At 41.3% G+C, this 27,494-nt stretch overlaps 1 protein-coding gene and 1 pseudogene across 2 annotated transcripts in view; both read right to left on the bottom strand.

Annotated features, from left to right (window-relative positions):
• The window catches only part of PCMT1 (protein-L-isoaspartate (D-aspartate) O-methyltransferase), a 60,619-nt gene that overhangs the window by 6,313 nt on the left and 26,812 nt on the right, over nucleotides 1-27,494 (bottom strand). Inside the window, exons 4-7 of one of the 2 annotated variants that reach the window (XM_023188415.1) lie at nucleotides 16,076-16,180; nucleotides 12,448-12,568; nucleotides 9,550-9,635; nucleotides 3,610-3,826 (exon numbers count right to left, since the gene is read on the bottom strand). In XM_023188415.1, the coding sequence (XP_023044183.1) occupies nucleotides 3,647-3,826; nucleotides 9,550-9,635; nucleotides 12,448-12,568; nucleotides 16,076-16,180 (492 nt within the window). In that variant the 3' untranslated portion in view covers nucleotides 3,610-3,646. The remainder of the gene's footprint in view (nucleotides 1-3,609; nucleotides 3,827-9,549; nucleotides 9,636-12,447; nucleotides 12,569-16,075; nucleotides 16,181-27,494) is intronic. The other variant, XM_023188414.1, reaches the window with a different exon arrangement.
• On the bottom strand, nucleotides 9,811-11,231 carry LOC111523646 (annotated as a pseudogene).

Below are 27,494 nucleotides of genomic sequence, written 5' to 3'. Positions count from 1 at the left end.
CAGCTGGAGAATTTTTTTTTTTTCTGATGGTGCAAACATGTAAATTTGCTCGATTTCTTTTTTTCTTTTTGAGACAGAGTCTTGCTCTGTTGCCAGGCTAGAGTGCAGTGGCACAATGTAGCCTCACTGCAACCTCCGCCTCCCGGGTTCAAGCGATTCTCCTGCCTCAGCCTCCTGAGTAGCTGAAATTACAGGTGCCCGCCACCATGCCCAGCTAATTTTTGTATTTTTGTATTTTTTTAGTAGAGATGGGTTTTCACGATGTTGGCCAGGATGGTCTCGATCTCCTGACCTCGTGATCTGCCCGCCTCAGCCTCCCAAAGTGCTGGGATTACAGGCGCGAGCCACTGTGCCCAGCCTAAATTTGCTCAATTTTTTAAAAACTTTGAAGGTTAAAAAGAAAACCAGGTATACATTTTTTTTTTTTTTTTGAGACAGAGTCTTGCTCTGTTGCCCAGGCTGGAGTGCAGTGGCGCGATGTCAGCTCACTGCAAGCTCCACCTCCCAGGTTCACGCCATTCTCCTGCCTCAGCCTCCCGAGTAGCTGGGACTACAGGTGCCCGCCACCATACCCGGCTAATTTTTTTTGTACTTTTAGTAGAGACCGGGTTTCACCGTGTTACCCAGGATGGTCTCGATCTCCTGACCTCATGATCCACCCGCCTCTGCCTCCCAAAGTGCTGGGATTACAGGCATGAGCCACTGCACCCAGCCTAAAAGCAGGTATACATTTAATGTTTAGCAGATGACTGAATAATTGTCCATAAATTTAAAAATTATTCTAAATTTTTTTTTAGAGATAAGGTCTTGCTCTGTTGCCCAGCCTGGAATGCTGTGGTGATCACAGCTCACAGCTCCTTCTGGGCTTAAGTGATCCTCTCATCTCAGCTTCCCAAGTAGCCAGAACTAGAGGTGCACACCACTACACCTGGCTAGTTCTTAAATTTTTAGTAGATATGAGGTCTCACTATGTTTCACAGGCTTGTCTTGAACTTCTGGCTTCAAGTGATCCTCCCACCTCAGTCTCCCAAAGCATTGGGATTACAGGCATAAGCCACTGTACCTGGTCCTATTTTAAATTTGTTAATACACATAGTTTGGTTTTATCAAGGGTGGATTCAGGTTTTGTGGCGTCCTAAGGTTTATATAATTAGAGAGCAGGGGAACATTTTTATGAAGTTAAAAAAAAAACAGTAAGACTATGCTTAATATAAAATTAAGAACAGAGCCGGACATGGTGGCTGAGGCCCCTAATCCCAGCACTTTGGGAGGCCAAGGCGGGCAGATCACCTGAGGTCAGGAGTTCAAGACCAGCCTGGTCAACATGGTAAAACCCCTTCTCAACTGAAAATACAAAAATTAGCTGTGCACCTGTACTCCCAGCTACTCGGGAAGCTGAGGCAGGAGAATCGCTTGAACCCAGGAGACGGAGGTTGTAGTGAGCTGAGATTGCACCACTGCTCTACATAGCCTGGGTAACAGAGCAGGACTCTGCCTTAAAAAAATTTTTTTTTAATTAAATTAAATTAAGAACAGGGTCAGAGAAAACCTAGGCAAGCAAGGGCTCTGCAGCTTCAGCTTTGTCAGCTTCACAGTAAATCTACCTCTAGTCATAAAAACAAAATTCCCTTTTTATAATTCCTTCATAATTAAATTATAGGCAAGATGTTCACTAATATTTATTGTATATAAAAAGAAAAATTTCAAAGTTTCTAATGAAAATCAACTCTTATCAAATTTCAGTAACATATTTGCCCCTTTTATACTGTAATAATCTCACAATTATGTAATTGTATAAACCATACTAGAAGCAAAGTGAAGGAAGGCTGTAGTTAGTTATTAGTAACTACATCTGATTCCAGTTGAAAAAAACCAGTAATTTTTTAAATGCCTTTTTAATTTTAATTTTAATTAATTAATTAATTTATTTATTTTTTGAGACAGAATCTTGCTCTGTTGCCCAGGCTAGAATGCAGCAGTGTGATCTCGACTCACTGCAACCTCCGCCTCCTGGGTTCAAGCGATTCTCCTGCCTCAGCCTCCTGAGTGTCTGAGACTACAGGTGTAAGCCACCATGCCCAGCTAATTTTTGTGTTTTTAGTAGAGACACGGTTTCACCATGTTGGCCAGGCTGGTCTCAAACTCCTGACTTAAGATGATTGGCTCGCCTCAGCCTTCCAAAGTGCTGGGATTACAGGCATAAAATGCCTGGCCTAAAATGCTTTTTTTTTTTCTTTCAGTGGCTGTGTTCCAGGCTATAATTCACAGAAAATAGCTATTGGTGAAGAATAAAAACAAAATTGAGAGATCTATTAAACTTATTATCACCACTTTTACTTATTAAGAAAATATTTTAAAATAAGAATCTTTATGTCAAATAAAAATAGATTCTAAGACAAGGAAACTGTAAAGCCTTTCTTGTTTTGGCATTTAATTTCAAGTAATTTGGGCTAATGGCACTGTGTTATATACTGATGTCACTCTCTCTCATGGAAGGGAGTGGGAAGCAAAGGAAAAGAGAAGAGAAATCTTGGCTTCAAACAAAATACTCAGATTATGCTGAGACATAAAACAAAAGTGGACATTCTTTATAAGCCATGCTGTGCTGAAAGTTGCTGCATGCTGCTGACCCTTTGGGTGGGTTTGTGAGACCTGGGCACTTACTGGGTAACTTGTAGAATCCTTGCCTGTCCCTAGGAATTTAGCCAGAATAGCTTAAACAGTGGTTGGCCTATTCTATAGAATGGGGAGAAGGTGACTCTTACACAAGGCTGAATGAAAAATAGATATGGGCTGTCAGGTATCTATGATTTGGTTGAAACAGATAAACCAAGACGAGAGGTAGAATGTCCTCTCTGGTATTGTGACATTTTAGAAAATTGAGACAACTGTTATCTTTCCCCTTCTTTCTCCTTGTTGGTACAATAAACAGGGCAGGAAATGACGGCCCCTGGTTTTTTTTTTGTTTTTTGTTTTTTTTTTTGAGACAGAGCCTCGCTCCGTGTCCCAGGCTAGAGAGCAATGTCAAAATCTCGGCCCACTGCAACCTCTGCCTCCAGGGCTTAAGCGATTCTCCTGGCTCAGCCTCCTGAGTAGCTGGGATTACAGGCCTGCGCCCCAACGTCCAGCTGATTTTGTATTTTTAATAGAGACGGGGTTTCACCATGTTGGCCAGGCTAGTCTCAAACTCCTGACCTCAAGTGATCTGCCCACCTCGGCCTCCCAAAGTGCTGGGATTACAGGCGTGAGCCACTCCGCCTGGCCTCTTTTACAGACCAAACTCATTGTTTCCATGCCCATCCAGTGCTATAAAAATAATTTAAAAATATAAAAACAGAGTGGCTGATAATGAATAAAAAATCCTTAAAAAGTACTGAATTGTAGCTGAAAGTCTCTTAAAAAAAACAAAGAAAAAAAAGCCTTTGTGCCAACCAAGTCTCACCCTCCCTTTCCCAAAGATATATATGTTAAACCAAAATAAGGGCAGACCATGCAACATTTTTCACATTTTTAATGTAATGAATTTCTGATGTTATAATGGAGGAGCATAAAGGTGACAACCAAAAACAGCTCTTGTAATCTAATGTCTTAAAATCCACACCCTTTCACCTTGCATGTGTGGAAGAAGAAAGAGCAGAAGATAAAATCACTTCCACCTGGACCACTGCTTTTCTTTATCTGTTAAAGGCACGTATATCACCCCCATCAGAGGCTTCATTTTGACGCTGCCATCTTGTAGCTTGTCATACTGCTCCAACATTTGGTTTCCACCTGCAGGACCAACTGGCAATATCAATCTTCCTCCAGGCTTTAACTGGTCTATTAGCTAAAAGAAAAAAAAAAAATGCACATACACACCAAGTTACAGATTTTATTTTATTTATTTATGTATGAGACAGGGTCTCACTCTGTCACTCAGGCTGGAGTGCAGTGACATGATCTCGGCTCGCTGCAACCTCTGCCTCCTGGGTTCAAGCGATTCTCCTGCCTCAGTCTCTCAAGCAGCTGGGACTACAGGCACATGCCACCATGCCCTGCTAATTTTTGTATTTTTAGCAAAGACGGGGTTTCACCATATTGGCCACACTGGTCTGAAACTCCTGACCTCAAGTACTCCACCCACCTCAGGCTCCCAAAGTGCTTGGATTACAGGTGTGAGCTACCGTGCCTGGCCCAGATTTTATATTAATAGTCATTTGAACATCATTATAAACAACTTTTAGTGTCCATGGGCAGAAAGCAGAAATGTTCTTCATTTAGTATATACAGGTTAAGGCCGGACATGGTGGCTCACGCCTGTAATTCCAGCACTTTGGGAGGCCCAAGTGGGCAGATCACTTGAGGTCAGGAGTTTAAGACCGGCCTGGCCAACACAGTGAAACCCCAACTCTACTAAAAAGTACAAAAATTAGCCAGGCTTGGTGTCGGATGCCTGTAGTCCTATCTACTCAGGAGGCTGAGGCAGGAGAATTCCTTGAACCTGGAGACGGAGGCTGCAGTTAGCCAAGATCACGCCACCACACTCCAGCCTGGGTGACATAGCGAAACTCTGTCTTAAAAATAAATACACAGTATATACAGATTGAGCATCAATAATCTGAAAACCCAAAACTGGAAATGCTCCAAAATCCAAAACTCTGAACATCAACATGACACCACAAGTAGATAATTTCACACCTGACATGTGGCAAGTCGCAGTCAAAATGAGGTCACAACTTTATTCCATGCACAAAATTATTTGAAATATTACATAAAATTACCTTCAGGCTATGTGTATAAGAGTTATAACATAAATGAGTTTTGTTTAGAGTTGGCCCCATCCCCAAGATATCTCATTATGTATATGCAAATATTCCAAAATGCGAAAAAATCTGAAAAAATCCAAAATCCAAAACACTTCTGGTCCCAAGCATTTTGGATAAGGGATACTCACCCTGTACATACTTTGATTGTTATATTATTACTCAACTATCAGCCTCCTCTACTAAACTACAAGCTCTTGAGGATGGGGACTGTGTCTTATTCATCTTTGTGCCTTTAGCATCTAACACAGTACCTGGTACAACTGCAGTGCTCAAAATGTTTGAACTGAACCACCTAATATAGAACTATCCTCTTGGCAGGCCAAAGGCAGAACATAGAATTCTAATGCCTGTGTGCCTGTTTGGAATCTTTGTGGATTCGAAGGAAGGAGGAGGGGAGGAGAGGAAGTGTAGAAAATCAACAAGGAATCCCTATCCTATTATTGTAGAATCTAGGGCATCACTGAAGGGATAAGGGAACCCTAGTTATATGATTAAATTCAGGTTTACTGGTACCATAAGGAGGGAAGGTAGGGCTGGAGTCCCTGTAGCATTACAATGAGGACACTCCTGTCAATGAAGAACCAAGAGTACTCAATGAAAGCTCTTACAGTCAGAAAACTTTTAAATCATGTTACCATTTTCATATAGCTTTATGGATCACTATTAATAAAAGACATTAAAGAAGAAACCTTACTTCGGTTTTTTGTTGTAGTTTTTCGTTTTTTTGAGACTGAGTCTCACTCTGTCACCCAGGCTGGAGTACAGTGGCATGATCTCGGCTCACTGCAACCTCTGCCTCCCGGATTCAAGCAATTCTCATGCCTCAGCCTCCCAAGTAGCTGGGATTACAGGTGCCCACCACTGAGCCCGACTAATTTTTTTTGTATTTTTAGTAGAGACAGGCTTTCAACATGTTGGCCAGGCTGGTCTCAAACTCCTAACCTCAAGTGATCCGCCCGCCTCGGCCTCCTAAAGTGCTAGGATTACAGGCATGAGCCACCACACCCAGCCAGAAACCTTACTTTGGGTATTTATTACCTCAGGAAAGGGTGCCCTCAGTCAAAATTTTGGTTGTCTGCAAGTCTATTTTGTTGTTTTTCTCAATTTCAAGGCTTATAATGATAAACAGCTGACTTCCTCTCCCTACCCCACCCTTACTCTCTAAATTCAGTTATTTCAAATCATTTTAGCTATGTCTTCTAGTATTTACCTTTATATTTCAAAACATAAGCTAGATAAGGATTGAACTCTCTTAATCTACATTCTGCTTCCTTTCCCCAAACCAACCAATCATTTATTAAAATCATTTCTAGTTATGACTGTGTAACTATGATTTGCTGCTGAGTCAAGAAGTATCCAATGATTGTTTCCTTTCCTCCTCTTGCTCCAAATCTGAGCTGGTTATTCTCCAGGCCTGCTGCACAGCTTCCATCCAGGCCCTTCCCTTTGTAACAATCCCGTAAACTTCCATGCCTCTGCCTGATCAAGATGCCCTATGTGGTTTCCTCTTTTGGTTTCTCCTACTGTCTGTCTCTTCCCTCATTTCATTTTTGGATGACACAAATAGCATTTTAAGACATTAAATTTTAAGACATTTTAAGACATCTTAATCATTTAAGAAAGTTCCTTCGGAAGCATTTTGTGAAACAGTGCATGGAATGTATTAAAAGAAAGAGATGGAGATTTGCAAACCTAAAACTATCTTTAATCTATTTGGTGATGTGTGTGCATACATAATTCAAGGTTGGAAATAATTTTCAGCTTAGAATTTGATGGTTTGGTACTCTGACTTACAAATTCTAATGCTGTTTGCAGTCTGATGCCTTTCTGATTACCAGTCCTTAACAGGAGATCTGTTTTATTTTTCTAGAAGCTTTTATTTATTTATTTATTTATTTTTAGAGACAGGGTCTTGCTCTGTCACCTAGGCTGAAATACAGTGGTGCAATTATGGTTCACTGAAATCTCAACGTCCTGGGCACAAGCAATCCCCACCTCAGCCTCCCATGTAGCTGGGACTACAGGCACAGGCTGCCACATCTGGCTAATTTTTAAATTGTTTTGTACAGATGGGGTCTTGATATGTTGCCCAGGCTGGTCTCAAACTCAGGTCCTCAAGGGATCCTCCTTCCTTGGCCTCCCAAACTGCTGAGATTACAAGTGTGAGCCACTGCACCTGGCCTCTAGCAGCTTTCAGAATCTTTTCTTTATCCCCTAATATTCTGAATATACATGATATGGTTCTTTTTTCTTATTTTAAAAATTCTTTGTGTTAGGCACTCAGTTGCAAACTATAGAATTATGTCCATCGGTTTTTAGAAAATTTCTTACTTAGGAATTAATGCTGATCATTCTTCATGCGGAGTTTCAAGCAGCACTCCCCCTTTTCAGACCCATGCTTTACCTATGATTTTCAAGGTCTTGATGCCACCAATTCCTAAGCCTTTTCAGAGTTTTGCAGAGCAAACTGCGTATGCATAATATTTCACTCTGTAGTCTCTTTAGTTTCCATTTCCTCCACCCTCCTGGGTCAGCTATTATTCCATCTGCTTTCTATCTTCACACACTGTAGAGTTCAGGATTGCAGGTATAGTCTCCTAGTTAACTGAGTATGGAGTTTATGCTTCTGTTTTTCCGGCTATCTTGGGGTGATATCCAAGAGAAGGCATAAACCTCTTTATTCTGCTATCTTAAAACTGGAAAGCCCCTTCAGTACATCTATCTTAAATCAGATGTATACATACCCCTATAATACCTGCAAGTATTACTACAATATTTATATTCAATTTAATTAAATCTAGAAATATCTTTCAAGATCACCTCAGGGTCCCAGTAGTGAGAAATGGGCCCTGCACCCACCCCCCTCATTTAAGCACAGTTCTATTTCAGGTTTTAACTGTTCACTCTAGGTTGTCAATATATTTTGTTTTGAAAAGTTAAAAACTCATTGGTCATGTGTTCAAATTCAGTTGAGCTGTTTGTTTATGACTTGTAAAATTTTCTGTATTATATTAATACTTCAGTTAAAATGTGTTAAAACCACTGGTTCAATCTACTTTTCTTTTTTTTCGAGACAGGGTCTCACTTTGTCACCCAGGCTGGAATGCAGTAGTGCAAGCATGGCTCACTGCAGCCTCAACCTCTCAGGCTCAGGCAATCCAAGCTATCCTCCCACCTCAGCCTCTTGAGTAGCTGGGACTATAAGTGCCTGCCACATCAAATTTTGTATTTTTTGTAGAGATGGAGTTTTGCCATGCTGCCAAGGCTGGTTTCGAACTTCTGAGCGCAAGTGATTCATCTGCCTTAGCCTCCCAAAGTGCTGGGATTACAGGCGTGAGCTATTTTAAAAACAACAACAAAACAAAACAAAACAAAAAGCAGATAATCAACAGGGCCAAAGCAATTAAGTGATTTTCCCAGTCACTCGGCCAATAAGCAGCAAGTCAATGACCAGAACAAATTATCCAACTTTCAGCTTCCCATAACTGATCTAAGCCTACAAAAAAACCAGATGAGACTAGGCAGAAGAAACAGTGTCACCTTCATCCCCTGGTCATCTAGTCAAGAACTATGCAAGAGGCATATGTAACAGAAATCTAGGACCACAGGCTAGAGTGCCACGGCACAAACATGGCTCAATGCAGCCTCAACCACTTGGGCTCAAGCAATTTTCCCACCTCAGCCTCCAGAGTAACTGGGGCTACAGGCATATGCGCCACCATGCCTGGCTAATTTTTTTTAAACAGGGTCTTGCCATGTTACTCAGACTGGTCTCAAATTCCTAGGCTCAAGCAATCCTCCCACCTTGGCCTCCCAAGGTGCTGGGGTTACAGGCATGAGCCATCATGCCTGGCCATATATCCTACTATTCTTTAAGATTCAGTTCAAGTTCCATCCCTGTGTGATGTCTCCTTGACCACTCACTGCACAATTCTCTCCCTCATATGCATATTTTATTTTCCTTCCAATAGATATCATGTGTTAATTATATACTATCATATCGCTAATTTCCTGGTTACATATATGACGTATCTCTTCTAGAATACAAGCTTTGTGAGAATACAATGTATGGCAAATACTTTCCTCATATCTCCCATACACCAAATACAGCCGTACATATTATGGTATTTAAAAAACATCAAACTGGCCAGGCGCAGTGGCTCACGCCTGTAATCCCAGCACTTTGGGAGGTTGAGGTGGGCAGATCACCTGAGGTCAGGAGTTCAAGACCAGCCTGGCCAACATGGTGAAACCCTGTCTCTACTAAGAATACAAAAATTAGCTGGGCGTGGTGGCAGGCGCCTGTAATCCCAGCGATTCGGGAGGCTGAGGCAGGAGAATCACTTGAACCCAGGAAGTGGAGGTTGCAGTGAGCTGAAATTGCACCACTGCACTCCAGCCTGGGCGACAAGAGCAAATCTCCACCTCAAAGAAAAAAAAAAAAAAAAAAAAATCAAACTGATTATCAGGTCATAAACTCCAAAGGGATTTTTCCAATTCTACTGTTGTCCTAGTTCTTACCCGGATCAAATATGAGCGCCACAAGCTGGGGTTTAGTAATTTTCATGTCATTTATACAACTGTTTGCATGTGAAAAAAGAAAAGAGTAATAGCTAATTGTAACCAAAATGTATGATACGAAAATCTAATTATATTTTAAACATCATCTAGAAGTCTTTTCTATTTAAGTCTTGTAGAGCTTTAGCTGAATAAAACACACAAACAGAAAAAAATCCCGACTCACCGCCTGGGGTACAACGGGGGCTGCAGCTCCTACATGAATGGCGTCATAAGGGGCTTCTTCAGCATATCCCATTCTTCCATCCCCCACTGAAAGAAAAACAGCTATGCTTTAAAAACCTGTTCAGATCAAACTTAATGTGAAGAATTCTAGTACAGGAGGTATACAATGGAGAAAGGATAGATTTTTCAATAAATAATCCTGGGACAACTGGATATTCACTTTTTTGCTGTTTTTAACCATTTTATTTTATTTTTTGTTTGGTCAGAAACATTAAAACAATGGAATTTGATTTTGATGAAAAACTGGAGTTTACAATCATTTAGTAAATGAAAAGCACTTCATTTTCCTATCTCGCAACTCTTTTTTATGAACTCCTAACCTCAGGTGATCCACCCACCTCAGCCTTCCAAAGTGCTAGGTTTACAGGCATGAGCCTGTATCCCACAACCCTTAAGAACAAAAGCATTAGTAAATAAATATCTGTGAACAGATTAAGGATAAGGCAGACTGGATAATAAACCACCTCTGTCGTTCACACTCCCTGCACGTGACTCACTCTAAAGGGTGAAACGCACGGGAGATAACGGAACTTATAAGCTCTGTTTTAAATCTCATCCTAATCTTTCAAATAAACCCAAGATAAATAATTTTTACTCCTTATGGGCAGCAAACTACATGAATTTTACTGGAGGAATACTTTGGCAGAAGCACCTATTTAAGTTAACTTAATATATAGTACCTTAATAGTACTACATTCAATAAGCGATACAAGATAGTCCCATGCTTCTCTCAATCCAGTAACAGTTATGCCATCAGGACAACAGGTAATTCCTATTTTATAGTAATCCAGAATAGATTGAAACACAGTGGAACCAATTCCCTCTGCTACTCCATACTCTCCTTTCTCACTGGGTTGTGTAAAGTTATGTTCTTGGCCAGATCCAAACAAACATCCTGCCCAACACTGTATTTGGTTCTGCAGTAGAAACATATGGGTCTACAACAAATCTAGTGTTATTCACTATTGGTGCTATTCGTTCAGATGTTCTTATATTCCGAGCTCCTTCTTTTGCATTCTCAAATACAAACACCATCTCCCCAGATATCTTAACAGCTATTATCTAAACTTGACTGACTACTGTAATGCTGTTTCCAGCACTGCTAATGGAACCATATGGGGAGGCTTTTGGAGAACAAGGACTGCTTGGACAAGAGGAATTGTGCTCAGGTAATCCGCCCGCCTCGGCCTCCCAAAGTGCTGGGATTACAGGCATGAGCCACCGCGTCCAGCCAGAGAAGTAACATTTCTAATACAAGAAGTGAGTTGAGACGCTGTTCTTTCATGAGATGAATCCCATGATCTGTCACTTGACCTTCATCTATCTCTTGATCTCTCATGTCTCTCACTGGCAACATGAGACTCATTTTGGTGTGGTTTACTCCTGTATTCCCCTTTCAGTATCCATAGAGGATCAGGGCAAAGGCCAAGGCCAGCAACAACTCCACTTCCTCCTCAGCCACATCCCTCTAGAAGTGGCTGTGGAGGCAGCCACTCAGGCGGCTGTGGCTACTAGAGCTGCCCAGGCCTATTTTTTAATTTAATTTAATTTAATTTATTTATTTATTTTATTTTTTATTATTTTTTTTTTGAGACGGAGTCTCGCTCTGTCGCCCAGGCTGGAGTGCAGTGGCCGGATCTCAGCTCACTGCAAGCTCTGCCTCCCGGGTTCATGCCATTCTCCTGCCTCAGCCCCCCGAGTAGCTGGGACTAAAGGCGCCTGCCACCTCACCTGGCTATTTTTTTTTTTTTTTTTGTATTTTTTAGTAGAGACGGGGTTTTATCGTGTTAGCCAGGATGGTCTCAATCTCCTGACCTCGTGATCCACCCGTCTCGGCCTCCCAAAGTGCTGGGATTACAGGCTTGAGCCACCGTGCCCGGCCTATTTTTATTTTATTTTATTTATTGATTTGAGACGGACTCTAGCTCTGTCGCCAGGCTGGAGTTCAGTGGCGCGATCTCAGCTCACTGCAACCTCTGCCTCTCTGGTTCAAGCGATTCTCCTGCCTCAGCCTCCCGAGTAGCTGGGACTACAGGCATGTGCCACCACACCCACCTAATTTTTGTATTTCTGGTAGAGACGGGGTTTCACCATGTTGGTCAGGCTGGTCTCAAACTCCTGACCTCCTGATCTGCCCACCTCAGCCTCCCAAAGTGCTGGGATTACAGGTGTGAGCCACCGCTCCTGGTCAGTATTTTATTTTTTAAATAGAACTGAGTGTGTCTGGGGAAGACAACTGGATATTCCTATACAAAAACATATAACTGCACCTTTACCTCATACATACACAAAAACCAACATCAGGAAGATCAATGACCTAAACATGAAAAGCTAAAAATGATAAAGGTTCTAAGAAATAATAAGAGACGTATCTTCATGGCCTCAGAGTATCCTTAAAAAGCACTGAAAAAAACTGGTAAGTCTGAGTACATTAAAATTAAGAATTTCTATTATCAAAAGGGTAAGATGAAAAGGCACACCCCAGATGGGAGAAGAAATGTATTTATATATATAAAGGGCTAGAAGCCCTATAAGTCAAAAATACAAGCAATCCAATATCTGAACAGGCACTCCACAAAAGACAAAATCCAAATGGCCAAACACATTACAAAAACTTCAATCTCATAGGTTAATAGGAAAATACAAAATTAAACCCACAAAGAGATGACTGCAAAATACTCACTAGGTGAGCAAAAAGAATAATCACTTTTATTTTTTAGTACTTAAAAGTGATTGTAAAAAAAATACAATAATTATATCTGAGTATTATTTAGCTTGCATTGGATCGTCTGAAAATAAAAATCCTCCGAAGAAATTTTTAAAGTTTTCTGATACTCACCAACAAGCTGTACTCTCCCTGAAGACAGAAGTGTTGGATCGTCCTTCCTGACATTATTTATTGAGTCATCTACTAGCTCTTTAATGTGATCAATTCCTATGACTTTTCCGGTACATCCAACCTTGAAAAGAGAAAACAATTCAGTAGTTCATTGGGCTAAATTTGTTTTTCTAAAGTATTATTGAAGTTTTTCCTTATCTAAAGTCATATTCTGCAAAGAGAAAACAAAAATAGCTTAAGCCTTCTATAGATTGCTAAACACTCAATTTATCATACATTATTTACCACATATACACCTTTCTCAACTATCACTCCCATTGAATAAAACTTATAATACTAAGAAAAATTACTTTCTTAGATTAAATCCAGAACTTTGAAGAAAATTACCAATATTTAATAATAGTACAGTAATTTTTTATTTAAATGCCATCTAAAGTATAACTTTAAATATTAAAATGTTACATAATGAATTTGACAAGGAGGAATTTTTTTTTTTTTTTTTTTTTTTTTTTGAGACAGAGTCTCGCTCTGTCACCCAGGCTGGAGTGCAGTGGTGCAATCTCAGCTCACTGCAACCTCCGCCACCCGGGTTCAAGCGATTCTCCTGCCTCAGCCTCCTGAGTAGCTGGGATTACAGGTGTGCACCATCATGCCTGGCTAATTTTTTTTGTATTTTTAGTAGAGACAGAGTTTCACCATGTTGGTCAGCCTGGTCTCAAATTCCTGACCTCGTGATCCGCCTGCCTCGGCCTCCCAAAGTGCTGGGATTACAGGAGTGAGCCACCACACACCCTGCCTCCCGCCTGATGGGAAGAAATTTCTACACTTGATTCTACTGCTATTAGTAGAAAACAAGAAAATATATACAGTAGCTCACACCTATATTCCCAGCACTTTGGGAGGCAGAGGCAGGTAGACTACTTGAGCCCAGGAGTTCAAGACCAGCCTGCAACATGGCAAAACCCCGTCTCTACAAAAGAATACAAAAACTAGCCAGGTGTGGTGTCATGTGCCTGTGGTCCCACCTACTCAGGAGGCTGACATGGTGCAAGGATCACTTGAACCTGGGAGGCAGAGGCTGCAGTGAGCTGAGATCGTGCCACTGCACTCCAGCCTAGATGATAGACTGAGACCCTGTCTCAGAAAACAAAAAACAAAAAGCAACAACAACAAAAATCCCTTCTTTGCATATTTATTTATTTGTAAATTAAAATATTAAGTATAAATGTTTTAAGAAAAAATATAAAAATTTTAAAAAGTAACCCTTACAAAGCCTTTGAAGTCAGACTATCTGGGTTCTTGTCTAAGTGTCATCACTTGCATACATACATACCTTGGCAAGTTAACCATTCCTTCTCCTTTTTTTTTCCTTTGAGATAAAGTCTTGCTTTGTCGGCCAGGCTGGAGTACAGTGGCACGATCTCAGCTCACTGCAAGCTCTGTCTCCCGGGCTCAAGCAATTCTCCTGCCTTAGCCTCCCAAATAGCTGGGATTACAGGCATGTGCCACCACACCTGGCTAATTTTTGTATTTTTAGTGGAGACGGGGTTTCACCATGTTGGCCAGGCTGGTCTCGAACTCTGGACCTCAGGTGATCCACCTGCCTCGGCCTCCCAAAGTGCTGGGATTACAGGTGTGAGCCACCACACCCGGCCAATCATTCCTTCTATGGATCAGGTTCCTCAGTACAAAATGGGGAAGAAAAAGGCATATACCCCATCATAAAAATGGGGTAGCACTTAGAACACAGGCACTAGTGTTTAAAACATGAAGCACTTTCACACATGGTAAATGTGTGAAAAACATTAATGCCATTTTATGAAAAATAACTCAGGAACCAAATGAGTTTTTAAAATGAATACATCCTCTAAAACTATAAACATGTCAAGTATAGAGAATGAGTCATTTATTAAATGGTATTTGTAACCTTAAAAAAAAAAAATCACTGATACCCATTAATAAGGACTTAACCTCTACAAAATGAGCAAAACATCTGAGAAAATATGAGTCCTTATTATGTGCCAGGCATTGTTTTAGATGTTTAGGATACCATCAATGAAAACAAAGAGCAGAGAAAATGCCCAACTCCCTGGAGCTTACATTCTAATAGGTCTGCTGATTATACATTTATAGCAAGTTACATGGATTCTAGTCCAAGGTGGATCCACAACTCCCAATTTAACTAGATCAGAATCTTCCAATCTGGCCTCCAGGCACGATATTTCTCAAATCACACTGATTTGATGATCTAAGCAAAGATCAACCTTTACTCCAACATACATTAGTAGGTCCCCAGTTAACATTCTGGATAGCCATTGACCAGGTAAGGCTCTGGTGAGAAAAGGCAGAAGTATAACAACAAGGCATTATTTTTCTAAGAGTACTTTTTCTAATGCAAAAGTTCTATCTTCATCCTGGTAAACCTGTAGGAATGGTTAGAAACCAGGCTCATTCTCAGCAGGGACAGTGGAGAGGGTGCTGGGAGATGAGTCCCCTGGGAGAGGGGGCCCGGCTATGATGCTAAATATCTCAGGCTCCTGAGTGGCTGGATTTCCCTGGGACTCTCAGACATGTTGCAGGGCCCGGTGGGAAAACTGAGGCCCAAACAAGGAAGTAGAATTCTGAGTTATTGGGGCTAAGCCTGACCCCCTCTCCATGCTAACCCCACCCCCCACACTGTACCTCAGTAGGTTTTTGTTGTTGTTGCCCAGGCTGGAGTGTAGTGGCACAATCGAGGCTTACTGCACCTCCACCTCCTGGGTTGAAGGGATTCTCCTGCCTCATCCTCCTGAGTAACTGGGACTGCAGGTGCTCCACCACACCTGGCTAATTTTTGTATTTTTAGTAGAGATGGGGTTTCACCACGTTGGCCAGGCTGGTCTCGAACTCCTGGCCTCATGTGATCCACCTGCCTAGGCCTCCCAAAGTGCTGGGATTATAGGCATGAGCCACTGCGCCTGGCCCCTCAGTAGGTTTTCAGGAGCCCCCAGCCCTCCTTCTCAAACCGTTCTGGGCCTGACCATCTATACTGCCCTGTCTCCCCCGGCCACATTCCCCACCAAGTACTACACAGATTCCCCTACCCAGGGTCCCTGCACCATGAGATAAGGTGAAATACCAACTGTGGACCAAATGCAATAAAACCTGTTTTTAAGAAGAAAAAAAAAAAAGAAAAGAAAACCAGGCTCATTCTATTCTTTTCTGCCAAATGAGAACTTGGAAGAAGGTAGTTTGGGAGCTAATGGCCACCATCTTGTGGTTACAAGGGTAGAGCTTACCAGATAATGACACCAACATGTGGAGGAAAGTAAAGCCAAACCAAGAAACTGAGAGATACCTACTGTCAATAACAACATCTGCTCTTCTAAATCCAGCCACACAAAAGATTGTATATACCCCCAGACTTTCCTGTTATATAAACTAAATAAACTCCCTTTTAGCTCTGCCAGTTTGGGTTGCATGTTCTGTCACTTGCAACAACAACAAAATCCTAAGTGATGCTCATTCCAACCACTATCCTAATAGAATAAACAAAGAAACAAACATGAAAACCACAGTGAAAAAAAAAATACAGCCAAATCATATTATATTCTTCCGTTGGGGCCAGAATGAGAAATAAAACTCTTACCATACGTGCAAAACATGCAGTAAGGATTCCACTTCCAGATCCTACATCAAGAGCTTTAGCTCCTTCATGCAACTGATCAAATAGAAGTTCTAGTGCATATGCATGCTGCCAAAAGAAAACAAAATATTCATTAAGACTAAAGTACACATATCATGGCATATAAAGAAAGTTGCCAACTTTCTACAAATTTTCCTACTACTGTCATCTACCAAGATAACCAAAACGTATATCCTTATATCTGCCCAGGTATTACTTAAGAAAACTGATTAAAATTCTTACATTCAGATCACGTGTTTCAATAATTTTAGACCTCCAGTGTGTGAATTTTTAACTTTTAATTAATTCAGTAAAAACATTAAAAGATTTATAAGTGAAAAGTCTCCACCGTACTCCCATTTCCAACCATCTAGGTTTCACTCTGTAAAGATAACCAGTATTACTAGTTTCCTGTGACTCCTCCCAAAAAGGAAGGAATTCATTCTTTGCATATATAAGCAAATACAAAGATACAAAGGTAAATTTTGTATTTTTAGTAGAGACGGGGTTTCTCCATGTTGGTCAGGCTGGTCTTGAACTCTCAACCTCAGGTGATCCGCCCACCTCGGCCTCCCAAAGTGCTGGGGTGACAGGCATGAGCCACCACACCCAGCCAGTATTCTCATTACTAAAAATAATCAGATCAGGCTGGGCATGGTGGCCCAGGCCTGTCATCCCAGCACCTGGGGAGGCTGAGGTGGGAGGATCATGAAGTTGGGAGTTTAAGACCAGTCTGGCCAAGATGAGGAAACCCCGACTCTACTAAAAATACAAGAAAATTAGCTGGGCACGGTGGCGGGTGCCTGTAATCCCAGCTCCTCGGGAGGCTGAGGCAGAGAATTGCTCAAATCTGGGAGATGGAAATTGCAGTGATCCGAGATCGCGCCACTGCACTCCAGCCTGGGAAACAGAGCGAGACTCCATCTCAAAAAAAAAAAAAAAAAAAAAAATCAGATCCAATAGCAGTAAACACATTTACTACCAGACCTTGGTTGATAAAAATACACATCCATTAATCAACAGTGATAAATTAATACATCATTCTATACAGATATAAATGAAAAATAGGGGAAACTTCCCAACAAATATATATACACATAATAAATACATGTAGAAAAAATGATGAAAATCATCCTTTGGGCAGCCATCTCAATAATAACTGATTGATTCAGGTAAAAATATAAATGGAAGCTAAAACTAGTGGACTAACATTTGAAAAACAGGATTATTTACATAATCTCAAAGGGTTTGCCTCAGATAAATATTAATCAAAAAAGGAAAAATAGTAATTTTACAATGGAGTTCAGAAAAAAGTTTTCCAATGGAAAAACTTGGTCAACACTACCTTAATCAGATGACCAAAGTTAACATCACAATGAGGGGACACACTGACATCAAATGCCTCTGCTAAGATACTTCATTTCTGGGATATGCCAGGCAAAAATGCATAACCCATATTGAATTATGAGGAAATATCAAACAAACCCAAATTGAGGGACATTATATAAAATAAGTGGCCCATATTCATAAAAATTTTCAAGGTTTTCGAGGCCGTAAAAGAATAAGGAACCATTTCTCAGTCATTCTTTAAAGAAAACTAAAAAGACATGACAATCAAATAAAACTCACACTCTACCATTTTTTTTTCCTATAAGGAACATTATCAGAACAATTGATGAAATCTGAATAAAGTCTGTAAATTGGCTAATAGTGTTATATCAATGCTGACTTCCAGATTTCAAAAATTGTACTACGGGTATGTAAGAGAATGTCCTTATTTTTAAAGGTAAAGAGCATTGGCCAGGTGCGGTGGCTCACACCTGTAATCCCAGCACTTTGGGAGGCCGAGGAGGGCAGGTCACGAGGTCAGGAGATCGAGACCATCCTGGCTAACACAGTAAAACCCCATCTCTACTAAAAATACAAAAACTTAGCCAGGCGTGGTGGCGGGCGCCTGTAGTCCCAGCTACTTGGGAGGCTGAGGCAGGAGAATGGTGTGAACCTGGGAGGCGGAGCTTGCAGTAAGCTGAGAACGTGCCACTGCACCCAAGCCTGGGCGACAGAGCGAGACTCCATCTCAAAAAAAAAAAAAAAGGTAAAGAACATTATACCTGTAATTTACTCTAAAAGAGCTTGGGAAAAAGGAAATATAATACACATACACACATACACACACACACACACACACACAGAGGAGGGAGGGGATAAAAGGGAGAGAGAATAAATGATAAAGCAAATGGTGAGATTTGCTTTACCAATGGTAAGACTGTGTGGACAAAGGTATACAGGAACTGTACTATTTGTATATTTCTGTAAGTCAGAAATTATGTCAAAGATTTAAAAACATTTGGGCCGGGTGCGGTGGCTCACACCTGTAATCCCAGCACTTGGAGAGGCTGAGGCGGGAAGATCACCTGAGGTCAGGAGTTCAAGACCAGCCTGCCCAACACGATGAAACCCCGTCTCAGCTAAAACTACAAAAAATTAGCCGGGCATGATGGCAGGCGCCTGTAATCCCAGCTACTTGGAAAGCTGAGGCAGGAGAATCACTTGAACCAGGGAGGTTGATGTTGCAGTGAGCCAAGATCGTACCACTGCACTCCAGCCTGGGTGAGAGTGAGATTCTGTCTCAAAAAAAAAAAAAAATTAAAAACATTATATCAACAAAAATAGCCAATGTCAAAGAGAAGGAATGAAAATGCCCTATTCCACAAAACGAATCTAGGTGATAAAAGCCAAAACACTTGTTACCTTGGGGCTGGGGGATAATTAAGGGAGGGCACAAGAGAACCTTCTGAGATGCTGAAAATGTCCTGGGTAGTGGTTATACATGCATACTGTGTTAAAATTCACCAAGCTGTACACTTAAGATGTGTGAACTACACTGTGTAACAATTAAAAAAAAAAAATTGACAACTACTTATTCCAGTCACTAAAAGTGGATGACCAGACGTTATGGATCTCCTGATGTGATGCAACAGGAAAGACCATTAGGAAGTGTTCCTGGAAAAAAAAAAACGTTTCAAGAATAAGTCAGGCCGGGCGTGGTGGCTCAAGCCTGTAATCCCAGCACTTTGGGAGGCCGAGACAGGTGGATCACGAGGTCAGGAGATCGAGACCATCCTGGCTAATACAGTGAAAGCCCGTCTCTACTAAAAAATACAAAAAACTAGCCAGGTGTGGTGGCGGGCGCCCATAGTCCCAGCTACTCGGGAGGCTGAGGCAGGAGAATGGCGTAAACCCGGGAGGCGGAGCTTGCAGTGAGCTGAGATCCGGCCACTGCATTCCAGCCTGGGCAACAGAGCGAGACTCCGTCTCAAAAAAAAAAAGAATAAGTCAACCACCACCAGGAAACAATTAACCAAATTCAGAATATGAGAAATTCTATATAACAAATACAGAATTGACAAAAATAGTTTTGTCAATAAACAAATAGCATTTAAAAAAAGGGGTCTTTCTTTAAATATTAAAAGAGACTTTAAAAAACTGAAACAAGACCAAAAAGATGCAACGTATAGACTCTGTGTGGATACTGATTTAAGCAAATTAACTATGAAAATTCTTAAGCACCTGGCAAAGTTTGAACATGGACTAGACATAAGATATTAAGGAACATTGTTAGGTATGATAATGGCAGTGTAGTTTATTTATAAAGTCATTGAGATTTATAATAAAGTATCCAGGGATAAAATAATATTCTGTATGTTTGGGATTTGCTTTAAAATACTTCAGCAAAAGAGAGAGTTACACCGGGAGCAGCGGTTCACAGCCTGTAATCCCAGTCTTTGGGAGGCCGAGGTGGGCAGATTGCTTGAGTTCAAGAGTTCAAGACCAGCCTGGGCAACACAGCAATACCCCATCTCTACAAAACTACAAAAATGAGGTGGATGTGGTGGTGCACACCTGTAGTCCCAGCTACTTGAGAGGCCAAGGTGAGAGGAGGGTTTGAGCCCAGCAGGCGAAGGCTGCAGTGAGCTGAGATTGTGCTACTGCATCCAGCCTGGGCCACAGAGCATGACTCTGCCTCAAAAAAAAAAAAAAAAAAAAGAGAGAGAGAGAGAAAGTTAGATAAAACAAGATTAGTAAATTGTTGGTCATTATTAAAGCTGGGTGATTTATAGGTTCATTACACTATTTTATTTGTATACATTGTACTGGAACTCTTCCATAATTTTCCATAATAAAAAGGTATGTTTTATTTAAAGCTAAGGTTTCCAAGCACTTGGGAGCTTAAAGAATTTTTAAAAAGTTAAAGCTATCTTTTCCCCCAACTAATATATAGAGAGAAGGCCTTTTTTTTTTTTTTTCTTGAGACGGAGTCTCGCTCTGTTCCCCAGGCTGGAGTGCAGTGGCGCAATCTCGGCTCACTGCAAGCTCCGCCTCCTGGGTTCACGCCATTCTCCTGCCTCAGCCTCCTGAGTAGCTGGGACTACAGGCACCCGCCACCGCGCCCGGCTAATTTTTTGTATTTTTAGTAGAGACAGGGTTTCACCGTGGTCTCGATCTCCCAACCTTGTGATCCACCCGCCTCGGCCTCCCAAAGTGCTGGGATTACAGGCCTGAGCCACCGCACCCGGCCAAGAGAAGGCCTTTAATAGATACAGCCTCACATAATCCAAGACATTTCAAACTTTCAAACCAGAAGGTTCTTAATGTTCCACAGAACCCTTTTAGGGGTAACACACAAATATGTGTTAAATGGCTGTTTTCTTCCCCAATATATTCAAGGTTCATGCATTACATTTGCCAATCTAGAATGTTCCCCCAATTATCTTCCTCCACTTTGCTCTGTTCTTCAGACACTGACTCATTTAAGGAGTTCTGGCAAGGCATGGTGACTTATACCTATAATCCGAGTGCTTTGAAGGGCCAAAGTGGAAGGATAACTTGAGGCCAGGAGTTTGAAATCAGCCTGGACAACATAGTTGAGACCGTATGTCTATAAAAAAGTTAAAAATTATCTGCGTGTGGGTCATGGCACATGCCTATAGTCCTAGCTCCTTGGGAGGCAGAGGCGGGAAGATCACTGGAGCTGAAGAGTTTGAGGTTATAGTGAGTTATGATCTTTTGCACTCTAGCCTAGGCAACAAAGCAAGACCTTATCTCAGGGAAAAAAAAAAAAAGAGTCCTGTCCAGTTGTCCACACACATAATGCACCACATTCTAGATGTGTCTATTTCCTCAGGGTTAGATTCAGATCAAAGACTTCTAGTAAGAACACACACAGGTCTTGCTATGCAACTTCCCCAGAGCATCACATTAGGAAGTATATAATATTGGACCACCTCACCACTGGACATGTCAACCTCAACCACTCAGTAGATGTGGTCACCAACAGATCACTCTACTTTCAAGGCATATTTTTCTCTTTATAACTGATAATATGTGGGCTGGGTGTGGTGGCTTACGCCTCTAATCCCAGCACTTTGGGAGGCTGAGGTGGGTGGATCATGAGGTCAGGAGTTCGAGACCAGTCTGGCTAACATGGTGAAACCCCGTCTCTACTAAAAATACAGAAATGATCCATGCATGGTGGTGCATGCCTGTAATCCCAGCTATTTGGGAGGCTAAGGCAGAAGAATTGCTTGAACCCAGAAGGCGGAGGTTGCACCCAGAAAGCAGAGGTTGCAGTGAGCCAAGATCTTACCACTGCATCCAGCCTGGGTAACAGAGCAAGACTCTGACTTGAAAAATAATAATAATATGTAGAGTACTAATTTGAGACTACGTGAGTATTTTTGTTCTTCAACAATCTTCCTCCTAATGGTTTTAGATTCATTAATAATCTTTGCCTAATTCATTACATTGATGATTACAAAATAGTGATCTTTATTTTTATTTTTGTAGAGTCAGGGTCTTGCTTTGTTGCCCAGGGTGTTTTTGAACTCCTGGGCTCAAGGGATCTGCCTGCTGGGCCTCCTGAAGTGCTGAGATTACAGGCATGAGCCACTGCACCCAGCCAAAATACTGATTTTTAAAATTTCATTATTCCTTCTACATTTATTAATTAACATTCTTCTGTTTTTCTGGAAAAAAAAAATTTTTTTTCACTTTTTTCCCTGTCTTGCTCTTTTTGTTTTTTTTCTAAGTCTCCACAGACTCATAAATTTTTCTTTTTCAATTCACTGTGCTATAATCTGTTACCATCATTATTCTTGTTGATTCTCAAATCCTCTCCAATTTGGCCTTTGGGAGCCTCTTCAAATCTGCTCCTATATCCTTCTGACATTACCTCCTCAGCTTTTGAGTACTTCCTCACTTGACAGATGTCAGTCACTACTCCAAGGGGTACTCGACTCTTTTAGTAAGCAGTGGTATTTAGGATCCCAAACCTGGATGCCAGGTGTGCTCACTGCTACCAGGATACAATTTTAACAGGTTGCTTTTAATCTCTTCACCACTGCACACATCACATTTTTCTTTATGGGTTTGGAAAATATTCCAGGATTATAGTTACTTCCAAGCTTGTGATTTTAAGGTTCATTAGATGTAGACGTCATTTCTCTTTGCATTCTTACTTTCTGCTTCTCTTACAATACTGCTAAGATTTATGCAATAAATGATTCAAGATCACAACTGCTTGTTCACATAATACAATTAAAAATATTTTACCCTACTTACATCTTGCACTGTATGCTTACTGTCTGTATGTGCCTATATATAAACATTCATATAGATGTTCCATGTAACTATATATACACATAGATACATAAGTTTTCCTTATTAAGAGTCACAGATTACTCAGAAAATATAAGTCATTAAAAATGCATCCATTTTGGGAGAAAATTCTGACATAAGCTATGACATATGCTAAGTGAAATAAAAAAGTCACAAAAAGACAAACACTTTATGATTCCACTTATATGACGTACCTAGAGGAGCCAAATTCATAGAAACAGAAAATAGAATGGTGGTTGCCAGGGGCTGAGGTAAAGAAAGAATGGGAAAACTGGGAAATTGTTATTGAATGAGTATAGAGTGTTAGTTTTGCAAGATGAAAAGTGTTCTGAAGATTGATTGCATAACAATGTAAATGTACTTAACACTACTAAATGGTACACTTAAAATGGTTAAGATGGTAAATTTTATGTTATGTGTATTTTACCACAATTAAAATTTTCAATGCATTTATATAAAATTCAGTTTTGACAATAAAAAGACAAATAACCCAATTAAGAAATGGTCAAGAGGCCAGGTGTGGTGGCTTATGCTTGTAATCCCAGCACTTTGGGAGGCACAGGCAGGAGGATTGCTTGAGTTCAGGAGTGAGACCAGCATGGGCAACACAGCAAGACCTTGTCTTTAAAAAAATTTTTTTGGCTGGGTGTGGTGGCTCACGCCTGTAATCCCAACACTTTGGGAGGCTGAGGCAGGCGGATCATGAGGTCAGGAGTTCAAGACCAGCCTGGCCAACATGGTGAAACCCTGTCTCTACTAAAAATAGAAAAATCAAGGCCGGGCGCAGTGGCTCAAGCCTGTAATCCCAGCACTTTGGGAGGCCAAGACGGGCGGATCACGAGGTCAGGAGATCGAGACCATCCTGGCTAACACAGTGAAACCCCATCTCTACTAAAAAATACAAAAAGCTAGCCGGGCGACGTGGCGGGCGCCTGTAGTCCCAGCTACTCGGGAGGCTGAGGCAGGAGAATGGCGTGAACCCAGGAGGCGGAGCTTGCAGTGAGTTGAGATCCAGCCACTGCACTCCCGCCTGGGCAACAGAGCGAGACTCCGTCTCAAAAAAAAAAAAAAAAGAAAAATCAGCCAGGTGTGGTTGCATGCCTGTAATCCTAGCTACTCAGGAGGCTGAGGCAGAAGAATTGCTTGAACCTAGGAGGCGGAGGTTGCAGTCAGCTGAGATGGCACTACTGCACTCCAGCCTGGGTGACAGAGTGAGACTCTGTCTCAGGAAAAAAAAAAAAAAAAGTTTTAATTATTAAAAACAAACAAACAAACAAAAAAGGGGTAAGAGACTGAATAAATGTTTCTCCAAAGAAGATACAGAAATGGCCAATATGCACATGAAAAGATGCTCAACATCATTCATCATTAGGGAAATGCAAATCAAAACCACAATGAGATACCACTTCACAGTCACTAGGATGGATAAAATTTTTCTAAAAGAAGAAAATAACAAATGTTAATAAGGAAGCAGAGAAACTGGAACCCTCATACATTGCCAGTGGGACTGTAAAATGGTGCAGCTACTGTGAAAAATGGTTTGGCCATTCTTCAAAATGTTAATCATAGAGTTTTCATATATGATCTGGTAATTCCAACCCTAGGTAAATACTTGAGAGAAATGAAAACACACAAAAATTTGTACACAAATGTTCACGGCAGCATTATTTAGAATAGCCAAACACTGGAAACAATCCAAATGTCCATCAGCAGTTAATAGATAAATGTTGTATCGCCACACAAAGGGATATCAGTCAGTCATAAAAAGGAGAGAAGTACTGATTCACACTACAACAGGGATAAATCTTGAAAACATTATGCTAAATTTAAAAAGACAGTCATAAAAGGCAACATATTATATGATTCTATTTATATGAAATGTCCAGAATAGGCAAATCTATAGAAACAAATAATAGATTAGTAGTTGCCAGGATCTGAGCAGAGCAGGGGTTGGGATCTGACCGCTAATGGGTATAAGGAAGGTTTCTTTCTGCAGTGATGAAAACCTTCTCATATTAGATAGTGGTGATGTTTGTGTAACTCTGAATAAACTAAAAACCACAGAATTCTACACTTTAAAGGGATGAACTCTGTAGTATAAGAATTGTATCTTTTTTTTTGTTTTTCTGAGACAGGGTCTTGATCTGTCACCCAGGCAGGAGTGTAGTGGTGTGATCATGATTCACTGCAGCCTCCATCTCCCAGGCTCAAGCAATTCTTCCACCTCAGTCTGCAGAATAGCTGGGACCACAGGCATGTACTATCACGCCCAGCTAAATGCTTTTTATTTTTTGTAGAGATGGGATCTCACCATGTTGCCCAGGCTGGTCTCAAACTGCTGGGCTCAAGAGATCCTCCAGCCTCGGCCTCCCAAAGTGCTAGGAATATCGGCTCAAGGCACTGTGCCAAGCCAAGAATTATATCTTAATAAAGCTGTTTTGTATTGTTGTTTTAAAATGCATCCTTTGCCTTCAAGTAATTGCTATGCTTTGTTCAGCAATAAACTGGACACCCAGACCAAACTTCAGGGGAATGAAAAAAATCACTAAGTATTTCCCTTAATACCTGAAAGCACACCACTCCAGTGAATTTCCCAACCATGCTAGATACTGGTTCTCCAAAATAACTTTTAGCATTCGTGCTTTTTTTTTTTTTTTGAGTCAGAGTTTTACTCTTTTGCCCAGGCTGGAGTGAAGTGGCGTGATTTTGGCTCACAGCAACCTGCACGCCCAAGCCAGGTCCAAGTGATTCTCCTGTCTCAGCCTCCTGAGTAGCTGGGATTATAGGCGTCTGCCACCACACCCGGCTAATTTTTGTATTTTTAGTAGAGACGGGATATTGCCATGTTGGCCAGGCTGGTCTCGAACTCCTGACCTCAGGTGACCCACCTGCCTCGGCCTCCCAAAGTATTAGGGTTACAGGCGTGAGCCACTGCACCCAGTCACATTCATGCTTCTATATAAATCTTTCATTTAGGTAGTGTTGTGGGACAAATCAGAGATGGGAGAGACTGAGCTCAGTTCAGGAGAGTGTTTAATTATTAAGGTGATCACTGGCTCAGTCGGACTAGGGTCCAGAAAGTCTGATCCCTGAACAAGGGGATCATTACCTTTCAAGCAGTTTGTGGCGGGAGTTTCGTGCTGCAGGAAGCATACTTGCAGAAGCAAGAACAAAGGCAGTCAATTAGTCTTTTACATTTGTTACACCATGTCTTACATCCTTGGGAATACATACTTTTGTAGCAATTGCTTATCAACCTTGTGACTTTACAGTCGAGCTAGGGAGGGAAGCAAGAAATTACTGTGCCTCAAGGAATGTAAAACGATGGAACACAGATAAGCCTCTCTGGGCACAGAGGAGGGATAAGCAGTTAATATTCTCTCTTAACCTGGCCTCCTGCTAGAGCGGGGGTGCTATATTACATTCTACCTTCAAGAAAAAGAATACATTTTTCAACCATTATACTTACAAAATTCATTAATTCCCCCTTCAGTAGTAGTTCAAACTGTTTGCAGATTATCTTAAGACTGTAACTTTTCTTTTTAATCACTTACTGAATAGGTAACATACAAAAAAGCCATTCCTAATCTATGGTTTAAAGAAAAAAGAAAGCCAGGCCCAGTGGCTCACGCCTGTAATCCTAACACTTTGGGGGGCTGAGGTGGGAGGATCACTTGAGCTCCAGGGTTCAGAACTAGCTTGAGCAACACATTGAGGCCTCATCTCTACAGAAAATGTTTTTAAAAAGTTAGGGGTGGTGGTATGTGCCTATAGTCCCAGCTACTCAGGAGGCTACGGTGGGAGGATCTTTTAAGCCCAGCAGGTCTAGGCTGCAGTGCACCATTATCATGCCTCTGTACTCCAACCTGGGCAACACAGCAAGACCCTGTCTCAAAAAAAAACCAAAAACTAAAAACTTAAGGGCTAGGTGCAGCGGCCCAGGCCTGTAATCCCAGCACTTTGGGAGGCCAAGGAGGATGGATCACTTGAGGTCAGGAGTTTGAGACCAGCCTGGCCAACATGGTGAAATCCCATCTCTACTAAAAATACAAAAATTAGCCAGGTGTGGTGGCAGGCGCCTATAAATCCAGCTACTCAGGAAGCTAAGGCAGGAGAATCACTTGAACCTGGGAGGCGAAGGTTCCACTAAGCTGAGATTATGCCACTGCACTCCAGCCTGGGCGACAGAGGGAGACTCCATCTCAATAATAATAATAATAATACATTAAAATGTTAAAAAAAATTAAGAAAAAGGAATAAAGAAATTGATAACAGGTCAGGCACAGTGGCTCGAGTTTGTAATCCCAGCACTTTGGAAGGCCGAGGCAGGCAGATCACCTGGGGCCAGGAGTTCAAGACCAGCCTGGCCAACGTGACGAAACCCTGTCTCGACTAAAAATACAAAAATTAGCCAGGCGTGGTGGTGTACATCTGTAATCCCAGCTATTTGAGAGGCTAAGGCAGGAGAATTGCTTGAACCCGGGAGGCAGAGGTTGCAGTAAGCCAAGATCACTCCACTGCACTCCAGCCTGGGCAACAGAGTGAGACTGTGTCTCAAAAAAAAAAAAGGAAGAAGAAAGAAAAGAAAAGAAAAGAGAAAGAGAGAGAGAAAGAGAGAGAGAGAGAAAGAGGGAAAGAGAGAAAGGAAAGAGAGAAAGAGAAAGAGAAAGAAAGAAAGAAAGAAAGAAAGAAAGAAAGAAAGAAA

The sequence above is a fragment of the Piliocolobus tephrosceles genome, chromosome 5 (genome assembly GCF_002776525.5).
Source record: "Piliocolobus tephrosceles isolate RC106 chromosome 5, ASM277652v3, whole genome shotgun sequence".
Classification (NCBI taxonomy): domain Eukaryota; kingdom Metazoa; phylum Chordata; class Mammalia; order Primates; family Cercopithecidae; genus Piliocolobus; species Piliocolobus tephrosceles.
Note: the sequence above shows the minus strand (reverse complement) of the source record. Positions and strands in the feature narration are given on the sequence as shown.